Here is a 14,616-nt window from a genome sequence, read left to right on the forward strand (position 1 = left end):
CTGCCGGTCCTGCCACCCACAGCTACGAGCACAGCCCCTCAGCAGACAGACTGCCCCCTCCCGCAGCCAGCTTCCCTTCCCATCGCAGTGAGCATCACCTACCGCACAGCAAATTAATCAACCCCTGCCCAGCAAACCCACCACAGCAACTGGTAAGCTCCAGTGCTCACAGGCTGCTGAGACAAAGTGCAGAATATAAAACTGCACTGAAAACAGTGAAGTTACACCTTAAATTCTCAAGGCACTCACACTGACATGAACTGCAACCCAGAGGTCTCCAAGTATTGGGAAATGCAACGAGCAAGTCTTCGTAACTGCCTATGACACACATTTGCCAATAAATGGAGTACGTCGTAAGAAGAAATTAATACCAAGTGTTCATGAGACCTTCCTCCTTTCTCTGGGTAACCACATACACGTTCACCCAAGATCATCATCACACTGTGATTTAGCTGACTTATGTTCTTATATCAGAACAATACCTATTCCTTTTGCTGCGTATGTCTTCAAGTAACACCTCAGAGAGCGCAGGGAGAAGACGAGGTTATAACCTTAGCTCCAGCCACTCCACAGAAAGCTTATGGAAGTTCTCTTCAGGTCCTGAGTCAGTCCCATGGCTGCCACCAGCTTCCAGCAAGACAGGAGTTGCTCACTATGGACCCTACAAGTTAAACTGCATCTGTCCAAAACAGCTGAGCACCTGCATAGATTGCCCTGCTCTCTTCATAGCCAAGAACCCATTTTGGATCTCTTCAGAGCTATCAAAGCAAGCTCTCAGGCTTACAAGGAGCCTTTAAATTTGCCACCTGAGCCTACCTGAAGCATTTTGCTACCTTCAAGTCAGTTTTGTTTAAGCACCTTGTAAGTATCCTCGGGAAGACAGGGGCCTGGGACAGTGCTCCAGGCCCCAGGGAATCTCCCAGCAAGCTTAGAAGGTCTGCAAGTCTTTTCAGAAGTGTCACCTTCCAGCAGCCTTCTTGTAACGAGCCTCACTGCAGAAATTTCTGGAGACAACTAGCTGCCTATGGCTGCTGTGCTGAGAATTACGCTGAACAAGGGAGCAATACTTTTTTTCCCTTTTTTTACTCACATTAAATTACTTTGGCCACCAACAGATAGCAGATGAAGGAAAAGGTTCATAGTTAGAAGAAGCCCTGTACCTCAATAGAGTAACAGTATTTGTTTGCTTCTAGAGCCGTTGTACATGTGCCTGCCCGCTCCCCACAGCCCAACGTAACCTCATTTGGACAGGATTCACATTGGGGTCAGTGAACAGAGGGGAGATAATGCATGAGAAACAACAGGAGGCAAGTACCTAACTTCCCCTAGAATTGAAGCCAGGCTTTGTTACCCTGTACTAGCTACCATGAGCCACTGCTGTCATACCTTATTGCAGCCTGCCTCTGTCCACTCACTGCTCCCTTGTACCTATCTCTCCAGAAACCACTCACACTCCCTCCTTTGGCTCTCAACAGTTGCTTTTTGAAAAAGCATCACAAAAGCATATCTTAACCCTTTCCTCCAAAATCTTCCCTCCAATTCCAACTTGCAATAGTTCCTACCAAAAAAAACCAAAAACCCTCAATCCTCCAGAGTTTGAGCCACTCTGACTACTGCCTATCATTCTGACCATGCCCCCTTCAAACGAGTTTGCACTTGGATCCTAAACTGGCAGGCACCAGCCTGACCTGCCCTGTGAGGTTCCAGCCTACCATCAGGCTCAGAGGGAAACACTGATACTACACACAATGACAAACACAAGAACCAAGATACAATCAACTGTTCTCAGCCATCTCAGCCAGAGCAAATGAATGACTGGCTGTCTTTTCCTGAAGAAGAAGATAAACTCGCTGTCTGATGTCAGTCACAGAAACCCCCAATTTGGACTTAGTGCGAATAAATCAGACACAGAGCAAATAAATGCATATGACGATACGAAACTTCCTCAGATTTAAACATGTCACTGTTAACAACCATCAATGCCAGTCTCTCCAGACACACCTGAGAGGCGTCTTCTGCATTCTCCTCTCCCCTTGGGTACTGAGAGCACAACCTGAGGTCCAGAAGTCAGAAAGAACTCCTGAATTGACAAGGCCAAAAAAAATCGCACCAACAGAGACCCAGCTCAAAGGTTCTTAATTCCAGACACCCTTGCCAAGGAAACATGAAGCAACACTGTATGGTACAGAACAGGACTGTGGTGGCCCTTTTCCCAAGCAGAACTGTTGAGTCCTGCTTTGTGAGTGCATTTAACTTGGTAAAGTAAGAACACCCCTGATTTCCGATCACTTCACTTTCTATGTATTCTCCTTCTGCTCCTCAAGTTTTGTCATAAGAAACAGCCACCTTAAAGTATTGACCATGGTTTAATACACATGGAAAAAGTTTAGACTTTCTCATCTAAAATTTTAACTTAGTTGACTATTCAGTATGAATTATTTAGAAAGTAGCAGAGTTCTCTTCTCTACCAGAAATGATGATATTGGGCCACTGTACCCAATGTACCAACAACTTCAACCCAGGCAGCAAAGTGTCAGCAATCCAAACACTTTGGAGGTCCAGTATTTTACTATGCATCCTACGCATTTTGGTGGCAGATTCTTTGCTGTGAAATTACCATTCACTTGACCCCTTCTAAAAACAAGTAAAGGAGTCTCAAATACTTACCGTTGCTAACCATGCGTCTAGCTACTTCCCAAAGGACCAGCCCGAAAGCCCAGATATCGACCCTTTTATACGAGTCAAAGCAGTCTGCCTGGATAGTTTCATCCAAGACTTCTGGAGCCATGTAGCGTTTGGTACCCACACGGGGATTGTTCCCCACATCCAACTGATTCGTGCTTTGGGAGTGCATAACTGCAAGGCCTGAAGGATGAGGGGAAGGAGAAAAAAAAAGAAATTACTGTCAAGTCCCCTTTAATAGTATAGCAGCATACATTTAAAATTACGTGTGACCAGCGACACCCATCAGAGTTTCTTAAAAAGAAGCAGCTGAGAGTCCAACTGTCCAAAGACCAACTGGGTCAGCTCCAAACTAGCTATCAAAAACAGCCACTGTGTCCATAGACTTAGACCAATTATCTCCTCAGGGATTATCATTAAGCATTTTATTGCACTGTTGCAAAATGTTGTCATTAAGTGTTTTGCAGCCACTGGATGTCACCAGCGCTCTAGGCACGTAATACATAGAAGGTCAAGCATCTGTTACTTAGAAGAAAACAATTTTACACAGCATTCAAATTTATTTATAGAACATTTGGGTAGGTGGATATATCCGAACTGTGGGGAAGAGGAAGAAAAACACTGCATGATGGATATACACAAGTTAAAAAATGAAGCTGGAAAATAAAAAACATCGTATTTGCAGCAGCTTGAAAAATAAACATCCTCAAGCTGATCTAAAATGAGTCAGTCAAAGCCACTCTACCTGGTTTCTACTAATTACTAAACATTTAGGCAAAGAACATTATGTGAGGGACTAAATTACTGTAAATTTGGAAACACACAGAGTACTCATTCTGCCATGGTAAACAGAGAGTACTGCAAATTGAACAGCAACAGGTGCATGACATAACTAAGCAATAGAAAAGATGACACAAACTCTCCCTAATTTCCTCAACAAATCTTGTAAGAATAACATATACTATTTACATTTAACATGAATTTATTTTAGATGAAACTTAAAAAAGCTTTTTAACTCAGTCCTATACAAAAATTAGCCTGTCATGAGGTCAATAATTTTTCTTTCAAAAATAAAAAGAGACTGTACTTCAACATAACAAAAATTTGGAAATGCTTTCCTACAATTTAAATGCACTTAAGTAATTTCAAGCTGCTAAGAAAACTGTTATGGCACCTCTACAAAGATACCATCTACTAACCCCATAACTGACAAGAAGATAATTTGGAAAGGTTGCTCTCCAGACAAAAATATTTTTGTCATATATACACACACATATCTCACACACATATATACATTTATGTATTTTTATATTTATATTAATATTATACAATATGTGTGGTTTATACTTCTGTAAAAAAACAAAACCAAAAATTTGCACATTGGAAACAAAGGTTAGAAAACAATTTTCCTGGCAAACTCTGAAGACATCAAGACTCTGGAAAACACTTTGATAAAAATCATAATTCTCCATCCAAATTGGGCAAATAAGATTAAATAGATTGACAGGTCAAAGGTTTAAGGCTGAGGGATGCAAGTCAGCATCCTGCACACTACAAACTAAGAAAGTGTCGCAATAAGGTCAGGGGACAACGATGTTGTAATCATGTTCTCATCATGGAGGCATCTGTGCTGTTTATGAGAGTTAGGAAGCAGATATTACACTACCTCAGTTTCGTTTCACCTCAGAAGATCTCAGTGCACATTTAAGTTAAGGGCACATAAGTGCTTGTGCTTGTCAGAGAAGCTCTTACTTTAAGATACTAATTCACTAAAGGAAAAAAAAAAAAAAAGAAAAAAGAAAAAGCTGGGCAGGAATACAAATTGATGGAACACATTGGTTTTCAAGACACCAGAAAAATCTCTTTAGTATACTGGAGTATCTGCTAGCAACCAAAATTCAGCAAACAGGTTTGTTAGCATTCTTTGCACCTTCCTCACAAATACCCGTGTTTGTTTCAAATGGACATTCGCTGCCCTATAGAGAGGGGCAAGGGGCAGGAGGGAGTAAGAGGAGGGCTGGGCTTTTTCTTCATTTTGTATAAGTATTATTCTGCTGCTCTATAAAGTTGCTCAACTAAAACCTATTATCATGCACGTGAATTGCTTTAGAAGTAGAAGGGCAGAACTTTTCCACAGTGCTGACAGACTGAAGCGAGACTGACATCCATCCTTGGACTTTACCACACGGTTTCTGCTTAGCTAGAACATATTTGAAACAGCCAGTTTTGTAACTGCAACCCTAGATACTCGGGTTGCTCTTTGAGATCCCGGGTTCCAGCACGCTTGCTGAAGGACAAGCAGCCCATTCACAAAGCTCCTGCGCCTGCTGCCAGCCAGAAGGACCGAGACTGAATGGCAACAGACAACAAGCCACGCTGCGGTTCAGGCGTACAGCGCCCAGGCTGCCGGCAAAACAGACAGCTACGAGCTGTGCATCAAAGCCATTTATTCCTCTCCGTTTTCAGAGCTCACATCTATTCTTAACGGGCAGACTGCAAGCCCAGAACCTGGTGTGACCCACAGAACCCAAGTGCAGCTTAGCTATGGGCAGCCACAGTGAACCTTTTCATCTGCTCTGCTCCTACTGACCAGCCTCTTAGTGCCGTTTTTCTTGTTTGGTACATGTGTTGAAAGAGAGGAGGAGACCAGAAGAGGGGAAAAAAAAAAAAAAAAAAAAAGAAAAAAGAGACAAAGATACAGAAAAAAAGGGCATGGATATATGCCAGAAGCAACAAACTCTTTGGTAACTCTCCCTTACGGATATGAAACAAAGAACATGTCAAGATGCACGCCTGAGGATGTCATGTTTTAAAAAGTAGCTATTTTGCCACCACAGAAACTAACTGGGAAATGTTTATTGTTGTGCTCTCAGAGTATCTTGCATGTATGTGAAACCTCTAGACAAATAACGTAGGAGATCTGCCTTTATCAGTGTGATGTCAACCAAGGGCAACACGCGCTGCCCCCTCCTCGGTCTGAGGTACAAATATATCTAAAAGCCAGTCTCTAAAGCCTTGTATTTCCAGCCTACAGCTCCACTTTTTTGACTTACTATTCCCTCTGCAAATTTAAAAGGCCCAGGTGAGTGGCTTTCCCTTTTTCCCCGTACAGGCAAAAGTGACAGGAGCTCCACGGTGCAATTTTCATTGAAAAAAAACAACAAACCACCAAATTTCCCACCTCCCGGCACCCATTTTGCCCAGCCGATGGCCACCCGGGGCCCCTGCTCTGCCGCGGTTCGCTCCCGCGCTCCGGGGCCAACTCGGGGCGCCGGCCCGGCCGTTGCTGGGCGCCAGGCGCCCCCTGGCGGCAGGGCTGACCCAGCGCAACCCGCGCCCGCTGCCCCCACGCACCCAGATCCGCGATGCAGCACTGCCCGTTCTTCTTAACGAGGATGTTCTTGCTCTTCAAGTCCCGATGAGAAATGGCGGGCTTCCCCTGGGTCCCAAAGATCTCTATGTGCAAGTGTGCAAGGCCGCTAGCTATGGACAGCACTATGCGCAGGCAGCTGACCGTGTCCAGGGTAGTGAGCTGCAGGTAGTCGTACAGGGACCCCATCTCGTGGTAGTGGGTGATCAGCCACAGCTGGGTGCTGGAGTTTCTGGAAGTCATGTCAGATGCGATAAAACCTAGGAAGAAAGGAAGGAAAAAGAAAAAAGGAGAAACACCACAATAAAGTGACAAAGTTCTTACAAGAGTGACACCCCACCCCCCCACCCCCCAAGAAAAGAATCAATACTACCAGGCCCCTCTTGCCATTTCAAACGCTATTTAATTAAATTTTTTCCACTATTGTACCACACTGAAAACAGACTGCAGGTATTATTACCATGATGAAAAAAGAGCTGACGTACTCTGGAACTCTTCAGTCTATTCACAAGAATGCACTTTGTCAGTCACACCAAACACATCTACTTGTTAGGACCACATACTTTTTGTATTTTTTAAAAAAAATATATGTATTTTTTCCTTCCTTCTTTTTGAAGGACTTAGGAGTGGGGAAGTTTCCAGTTAAACAAGATGACCTGTCCACTCAAGGGGACCATGCTGGAAAGAAGCAAGACCTCCAACAGACAGGTCCCAAGTAATCATTCCCATTTTTCTGGACAACAAGCAACCAGTGCAGGCCACCGAGGTCACGTGCATTCCACGTACCCACCACATCCCAACCAACAGACGCCCCATGCTGTGCCAGCTTCACGTTTACATCCGAGGTAACTCTTTTCAGAGTACTTTCGACAACCAGCCCCACACGTCAAATGCTTGCTGTTCCCCACAGGTACCACCACACCCTTCTGACCAAACACAGATTGGAAAAAGCACATCTGCCCACAACAACTTGCTCTCCAACGCTCTCCAACTGCTTCACAGGCTGCAGAGGGACTGCTGCCACCCAGGCCCACCGGACTGCCCTGAGCTGCCCTAGGCTCCAAACGCCTGATCTGCTTAGCTGTTCACCTGCTCGCAACGGAGCCACAGGATAGAAGCAGCAGATGGCTAAGGAGCATGTGGCAGCACCGGAAGATCAGCGTAGCGAAAAACAAAGAATAATAATTCTTCTACTCCAAATACCAGACAGTTCAACTGGTGTGCAACTTACTTCCAGGGAAGTAAGGCAGACCCCCTTTATGCATCATAGCCATATTTCACAATGATTTTCTACAAAGGAACAGAGGAAAATGTCTCTTTGAAACTCATGCTTCCAAAAATGTGGTGTTTTAAAACTGCATCCAAACCTCAGGAGTCGCTCCCTTCCTGTTACCTCCGAGATCACCGTGCATCTGCACACTGTTCACCTCAACAGCTTTAGCTGGGGAGCAACAGAAGTTTCATTCCCAAGTTAGAGGAACAAATCATGCTTATTAAAAGCCCACATATGACATTGTCACTACCTTCTCTCCTGAAGTCAGATTTCTGCACAATGTGATGCTTTTGTAATCTGTAATATTGTTTAACATCACATCTAAAAAAACTCTATAAAATAGCCAACAAATTTGACAGTTATCAAGAAAGACTAAATACACACAGAGGAACATGGGAAATGTGTAACGTAATTTCAGCCAAGTTACTTGCTCTCTCGGGGATGGAAAGTTCAATAATTCACATTTCAGGAGGCCATCAAATTGTTTTGGTAGTAACAAAGGAACTGCTTCAGGACACATCAGACAAACATCTAGCAGGGTGACCTATAGAGCCAAGGAACACACTCTGACAGGAAATGAGAATAGGGAAAAACTAAATAAGTAAAACTGATTGAAGACAGACTGATTGGGGGTGAGGTATTGTCAACAGGCAGAAAATATGCTGCTGCTTTTGTATGTAAAGGTAGCACACCAGTGAAAGAAGGTCATGTCTACAAGGATTCAAAAGGGCTGCTTAAACTTCAGCCATGGCTCACAACACAAAAAAGCCATTTTCTAAGCTCTCAGAACTGAGCACACAAGGTACAAGGGATGCAGAAAATTCAAAATCATCATACTCACATATTTACAGAGAAATGAGATACATCATAAAGGGGCAACTATAGTTGAAGTTTCAACACCAAAAGGAGCTTAGTTTGACCCTGAGCAGAACACTTAACAGAAAAAATAATGGATTCATAGTGCACTTTATTCAGGCACAATGGAAAGTATTCAAATATTTAAACCTCTATATTACAAACTCTTCTCCACTTTTTCTGCTTTCATTTTGCCCAGGTAAACTGAAGTTATAAGGAAACAGATCCACTAGAACTTCCCCACCTAACACACTGTGCAACACACTTTTGGCACTTGGCTGCCCTGCAAGAAGAGCTGCAAGGGCGAGTTCTTAGCATGTGGGTCTGTGTCACCTCTATTCTTTTCTACACACTGTGCTGCTGACAACTGATTAATCTGGTTGACTGCTGCTTGCTAGAATATTGGAGGAGGACAACGATTCATGGTTACTATGATACTTTATCCAGCTGAGACTGAGGTTTCAGCACCCCCTGGCAAGGCTCTGCCTTAGAATTTCCCTTCAACTATTTATCACAAAGACAAAAACCTAATCTCAAAGGTTGCAAGACATCTGGTGAATCTGCAGTGCTCTGCAAGTCAACTGTTCAGTTAATTCACCTTTACAGCAGCTACACTAGGATACATGAATATGGTTGTCCTACTTACCTAAAATATTTTCATGCCGCAGCAATACAGTGTTGTACAATTCAGTTTCCCTGAACCAGGATTTTTCATCCCTAGAAGAGAAGATCTTCACAGCAACATTTTCTCCTTGCCACTGACCCCTCCAAACTTCTCCGTAACGGCCCTTTCCTGGTGGGGGAAAAAACCCACAAAGCTGTTAACTAATAATCTTCATAGGACAGAAGGACCAGAATTAGCTAATACGATGGATACTCAACAGTCATGGCCCAAGTATCACACTGATATAGTTTGACTACCCCTGCAAATACTTTTTCCCACTTCATAGTCATGCTGTGCTCCGCTGTCCCTTCATTTTTCCTGTTTGATTCAACTACAAACTCAGAGTATGTATCTCTCCTCCTTGCATGCTGGTACAGTGGACAGAGTGTTTGTACTGGGCAGGTGTAATCATTCAACCACCAGCAACGAAAGCACTTCTGCAGCTTAAACAAGTTGGGCAGCATACTACAAGGTCATTCTACACAATACAAATAAATCTATGAATTCTGAAGTTAGGAGGACAGGACGGATATATAATGCTGGGGGGATAGAGCCTTTACATCTCTGTTACATCATCAGCCCTTGTAAAAAACAGTCAGCACAGCCAGACACACAAAATGCAGAATGACAATTAATAAAATAAACAAACCCAAAACAACAAAAAAAAAACCAACCCCAAATAAAAACAAAAGAGAAAATCCAGCCACAAACAACAATTAAAAAGGATTTAGGGAAAAAAAACCCACCAAACCCAATCCTGCTCTGTGCAGATCAGGACACACTGTCTGCATGCTAAGGTTTTTACCCAAATAGCTTAGAAGAAACGTATGAAATTATCAAGCACACAAAAGCAAAGCAACATCCTGGACTAGGCAGACTGCAAGTTCTGGTCATTGCCATTTTCATCACAGTCCACCTACAACAGCCTCTGACTTCATGCAACAAATTGTACTAGATTTGACAACTATAAATATCTAAACTCTGCCCTTCATTGCTATGCTATTCAGTGTTCTTTAGAGGCACATATGAATCAGCAGCAGGTATAACCAAATGAAGAGAGACACCCAACACCGATGTCTCAATGCCACCACCCAGAAGAGGCTTCCTGCACAAGTGCTTTCATCTGGTTCTGCTCTACAGGCTAAAACACATGGTGTCTGGAAATAGCGCCAGCCTGAGTTAACTTGGGAGCAGGCATAATTCCAGACACACACACTTACTCACACGAATATATACACGCACAGAAAAATGTCTATTGCAGGCAAAATCATCATACATATCATATCCTACAGTTGCAGAGAATCAGTGGATGTACGCTTGGATTTAATGCAAGTGTGAACAGTTGTGCCTACTCAAATACATACTATAAGCCAAAAGCAAAGAAACACTGGGGAAAAGTAGGCCCAGTCCCTCTAGGTTCACAGATTCATCTGTTTTAGTCAGACTTGATTTAACATCCTGATGAGTTAAAACTTCTAGTGACTTACAGGAAAATGTTAACCCATTCTGAGTTCAAGCCACTGAAGCAGCAGCACAGAACATACTTAAGCAGTCCTTTTTTTTCCCTGCTGGAATCAATCATTATGCTTTCCTCACCTCTTTAGTGCCAGTATGGCATCTCAGCTCAGTCACTGCCTCAGGGTATCTTTGACCCAAATGCTTCCTAAAACTACTAAACTCCAATTTAACACCATTCAATTCATAATATATATATACAGGCTGAAGAAAAACGTCACAGATCCTTAAAATGAATCCTGAAGTCCTGAAAAAAACTAAAGAGCCAGAAGAGTTTTAGGGAAGAATTACTAGAAAGATTCTCTCTTTAAGGGGGAAAAGAGCAGCAACAGTACATCATCGCCTACACAGTCCCAAAACAACAGCGCAGAGCAGGTAAGTTACAAAACATTCATGCTCCCATTTTAATGGCATAAACCCACAGGGTTTTGGTGTAGGTTTTTTGTTTGTTTGTTTGTTTTTCCCAATGCCCCATTGGCTGCTTTGCTTGATGCTTTAACTCCAGATCTCAAATCCAGATGATCCTTTTCTAATTCTAAAGCTTTCTAACTGAACACCATTTAATGAACCAATGTTTCACAGTTTGACAGTTTCAAACTTCAAATTGAGCTTGCTTTTTTAAAAACATAGTTTACTTAACTTACAAAGTACGCAAACAAGCCTAGTTTGTGGTTTTTAACATTGCCTTACTGAACAAAGCTTTATTTTTCAATCGTAGAGCTCAGGTGATATTTGCCCCTTTCTTCTGCACAGATCTGACAGGAATTTTTCCACTCCAGTTTCCAAACCCAGACATGTGCCATAAGCTGAAGCCTGAGAAGTTTTGTATAAGCGACTGAGAAAAAACAGTTGATTAGGATGGGATATAAAGCTTTCATTCTGCATTTGCTACCAAGACTTGGCACTAGATGCAAACAAGAATTACACTAACCTACACACTCTACAAGTGTGATCTGGCGAGCCACTGTTCTTTGCACCAAGAAAGGAAGTCCAGAACCACTTCCAGATGTGCAGGAATGGTCCAATAAATCCTGTTCAAAAACAAAAGCAGAAGTTTACAACCTATGAGAAACTACATTTTCTCCCCATTTAAATACACAAAGGCACACCACTTCACAGGACAGGTTAAGTTAAAGTTTATTAGTATCTCAATGGCTCTGGTGATGCCACTTGGTCACTCAGGGTCAAGACAAACCACTGCCATCACCATACAGATGGCCACAGAATGCTATTCAGCAAGATTTTAGCACTTCAAAGAACATCCCATGCATAGAAGAGATTGGTAGGAGAGCTGTAACTTAGGTGTAATCACTTTCTGTTGGAAGTTTTGCAAACAAGACAAGGAACAGCAAACAAATCAAGCATCATTCTCAGATTTCGTATTCTGTCTCTATCTTATATTTGGCATTACAGTATCATTTTGTTTAGCAAATAAATAATTTTGTTTAATAAATAACATGACAACAAATTTACTGACCGTGAACCTGGAAGCTCACTCATAGCCTACAAGCTGTCCTCTGTAGTCAAATTCCACCCTTTTTCAGTCCCTTGTTGTTTTCTTACTTAGCTTATGCTATCTCAATTCTGTATCTGTCACCTATTTCAAATAGGTTAATATCAGCTCTTCTCCCCCCATAGTTTTCTATGTCTTGCAATAATCTGAGCCGCCTCAAAAAGAAATAAACTTACTTTCTCTGACTTCTACACTTAAAACCTTCATCCCTATAACAGTTAGCAGAAGGAAAAACAGTATTTACTTCTGAATATTCCTGCAGACTTTTCCCATTCTTCCAGTCACCTGTGGCTTTCCTAGTAATGATGACTAGAAGGGCACAGCAACCCTAATGCGTTTTCAGTAATCAGAGCTAAAGTCATGTCCCAGCCCCGCTGATCTATGGCACCAGATACTCTCAAAATCTATTTTACAAATCGCTATGAATAAACGTGTATTAGGAGGAGACATTCAGAACTCTGAATGGTTTTTTATTACTATAAACAGACTCTAGAAAGAGCCACAGCTGAAAGTTCCCAATTGAAATGGTAAGACAGATAAAACCAACATATTCTTGTGATACAACTTGGTTTTCAGCACCTTTTTAATCAGTGGCCTGCACACAATTTGTGCTGACTGTTTTGGCTGAAGTCATATGGGGAGGGGAGTCAGTCTTGCTGAAGGAAAACCTACAAACGGGTGCCTTCTGTGTCCATGTGAGCCGAGGGGAGAGGTGACAGCCCAGAGCTCACGTCCCAGGGCTCACAGCCAGGGGTGCCTCAGGGGCACCCAGACCTGACAGACACCCACCCGCGGGGACGAGACAGCTGCCGACACCACTGCCCACCAGCACGAGTGCCTGCCACCACCCCCACCCCCCCATGAAGCACACTCTGGCAGGTGGAGTGGGCAAGCACCCCAAAACCAAACCCTCCTGGAAGGGCTGAGCCAGCAGGTGCAGCACCCCAGGCCCCCATCGCCGACATACCACCCTCCCCACTTTTGAGTCCAAGCTTGGATTTACAAAACTACATGCCGCTGCAAATCCGAGCTTCAGCTGTAACAGAGCGGGAGGAAGGCTGCTGCAGTGATCCTCACTGCCTTGCTCTTGCATGCTGTGCTTTGCTTCTGACAGTGGGAGCCACTGGTGAACTGCAGATTAACTACACCCAGTGCTATCTGGGATGTCCTAGTGTATCTTACCAGGCACCACCCCAGAGAAGAACAAGGACCCAAGAAGTCCTGTATCATACTCGTCAGACTTGCACAAGATATCCTGAAAACCACATGGCACCTTGATGTCACTAGGCACCTCTGTTTTAGCAACCAAATCCCAAACGCAAATGTGAAGTTAATTTAGTAAGTCACAGAGAGGAGAAACAAAATCATTTAATACTTTGCTGTGATTGCAGGTAACCTGCTGGGTTAGGATTTGTAGATACATCTGCAGCATGGCAACAACTGCTAGCTGCAGGAGCCCACTACCTTCAGCAAGGAAGGTAAGGAGAGAGAGAGATGCTTTGGTTACAGTTTATTTCACATGCATTACACAGTAAGCTGAGATAGAGAACTGTTACTCCCAAACTACAGGCTTGCCTTTGCTCAGTCTGCCCCCATCCAGTTTTCTGTCCTTTTCCTCCATTCCATTTGCATCTCTTCCCTCCACCCTGGTTACAGCATTCATTCCAGTTCTCCCCTGCCGTATACACCATGCTGGTTTCCCACCCCAGCTTCCATCCCTGCCCTTGCTGCCATTACTCCCTCAGCCCTGTACTGTCAATGACAGTCTCCCCAACGCTGCCCGCTCCCAGGACACCTGGGTGCTGCCCAGCCTCCTCTGCTCCACCTCGGCCCTGCATCCAGAAACACCCCAAAGGTGCCCTGGCTGGGGAAGAAGCATGCCCCATCTCTGTGGGGAGCACCACATGGCATCCGGAGGGGAACAGACTCACACATCCAGGAACAGATCTTATAAACCATAAGCTTTTGAAGTGGCTCAAAACGGAGAGCCCTGAGAAGAATGGCCACAAGCATGTCTGCCACCACAGGGCTTTCCCTGATAAATATCAGGTCCCTGCCCCAAATCAGAACTTCTTTAAAAAGACAACACTCAAATTACTTATTCTAAGTCTTCTTTCCCTAAAGTGGCTGAATGGCACTGGATGAACAGACCCTTAAAAAAAAAAAAAAAAAAAGTCATTCTGTGGTAGACAACAGTCATATGAGAACTTTTGGTCCAAACTATTAAAATTTGGTACAGTTACAAATAACTGAAAACAGTTTTAAAATAAACAAGGCAATAGGAGATTTACCTGTATCACCTACACTAGATACAACATTGATACTCCAAAAACTTTTCATAACAAGTCTTTCTTAAATTTTTTTACCAGTTTCTGGTATTTTTAGTGCACAGACACCAGACTTTAAACTGTAAGCTTATAAAAAGACATGAGTGAGATTCTAATTGAATGTTAAAATCCTATTAGCCTTTTAAAGTGCTAATACCCAGCGACTTTTATGGCTAGGACTTCCATACTAGTTCAAAGCGTTAACTGTATTACTGGACTTTTTTTATCCTCTTTTCCTTTGTAAAGAAAAAAAAAAGGCATAAGCACAATCAACTTCCTAGTATTTCCAGCAAACTGCACTACCGAGCTTTAACCAGATCCAGTGAAATCTCATTTCTCCTAACAAATTTTTAATGAGTGCTCAAGAAAAACATAATCTAAGAATAACAGGAGACTACTGTTTTGCTTTTTAATACA

At 43.1% G+C, this 14,616-nt stretch overlaps 1 protein-coding gene across 2 annotated transcripts in view; it reads right to left on the reverse strand.

Moving 5' to 3' along the window:
* Window positions 1-14,616, reverse strand: part of ACVR1 (activin A receptor type 1) — a 67,673-nt gene that overhangs the window by 5,819 nt on the left and 47,238 nt on the right. For both annotated transcript variants that reach the window (XM_080398686.1, XM_080398687.1), the window contains exons 5-8: window positions 11,291-11,390; window positions 8,827-8,973; window positions 6,037-6,312; window positions 2,668-2,865 (exon numbers count right to left, since the gene is read on the reverse strand). In XM_080398686.1, coding sequence (XP_080254812.1) covers window positions 2,668-2,865; window positions 6,037-6,312; window positions 8,827-8,973; window positions 11,291-11,390 — 721 coding nt within the window. The remainder of the gene's footprint in view (window positions 1-2,667; window positions 2,866-6,036; window positions 6,313-8,826; window positions 8,974-11,290; window positions 11,391-14,616) is intronic.

This window comes from Falco punctatus (genome assembly GCF_963210335.1).
Source record: "Falco punctatus genome assembly, chromosome: 8".
Classification (NCBI taxonomy): domain Eukaryota; kingdom Metazoa; phylum Chordata; class Aves; order Falconiformes; family Falconidae; genus Falco; species Falco punctatus.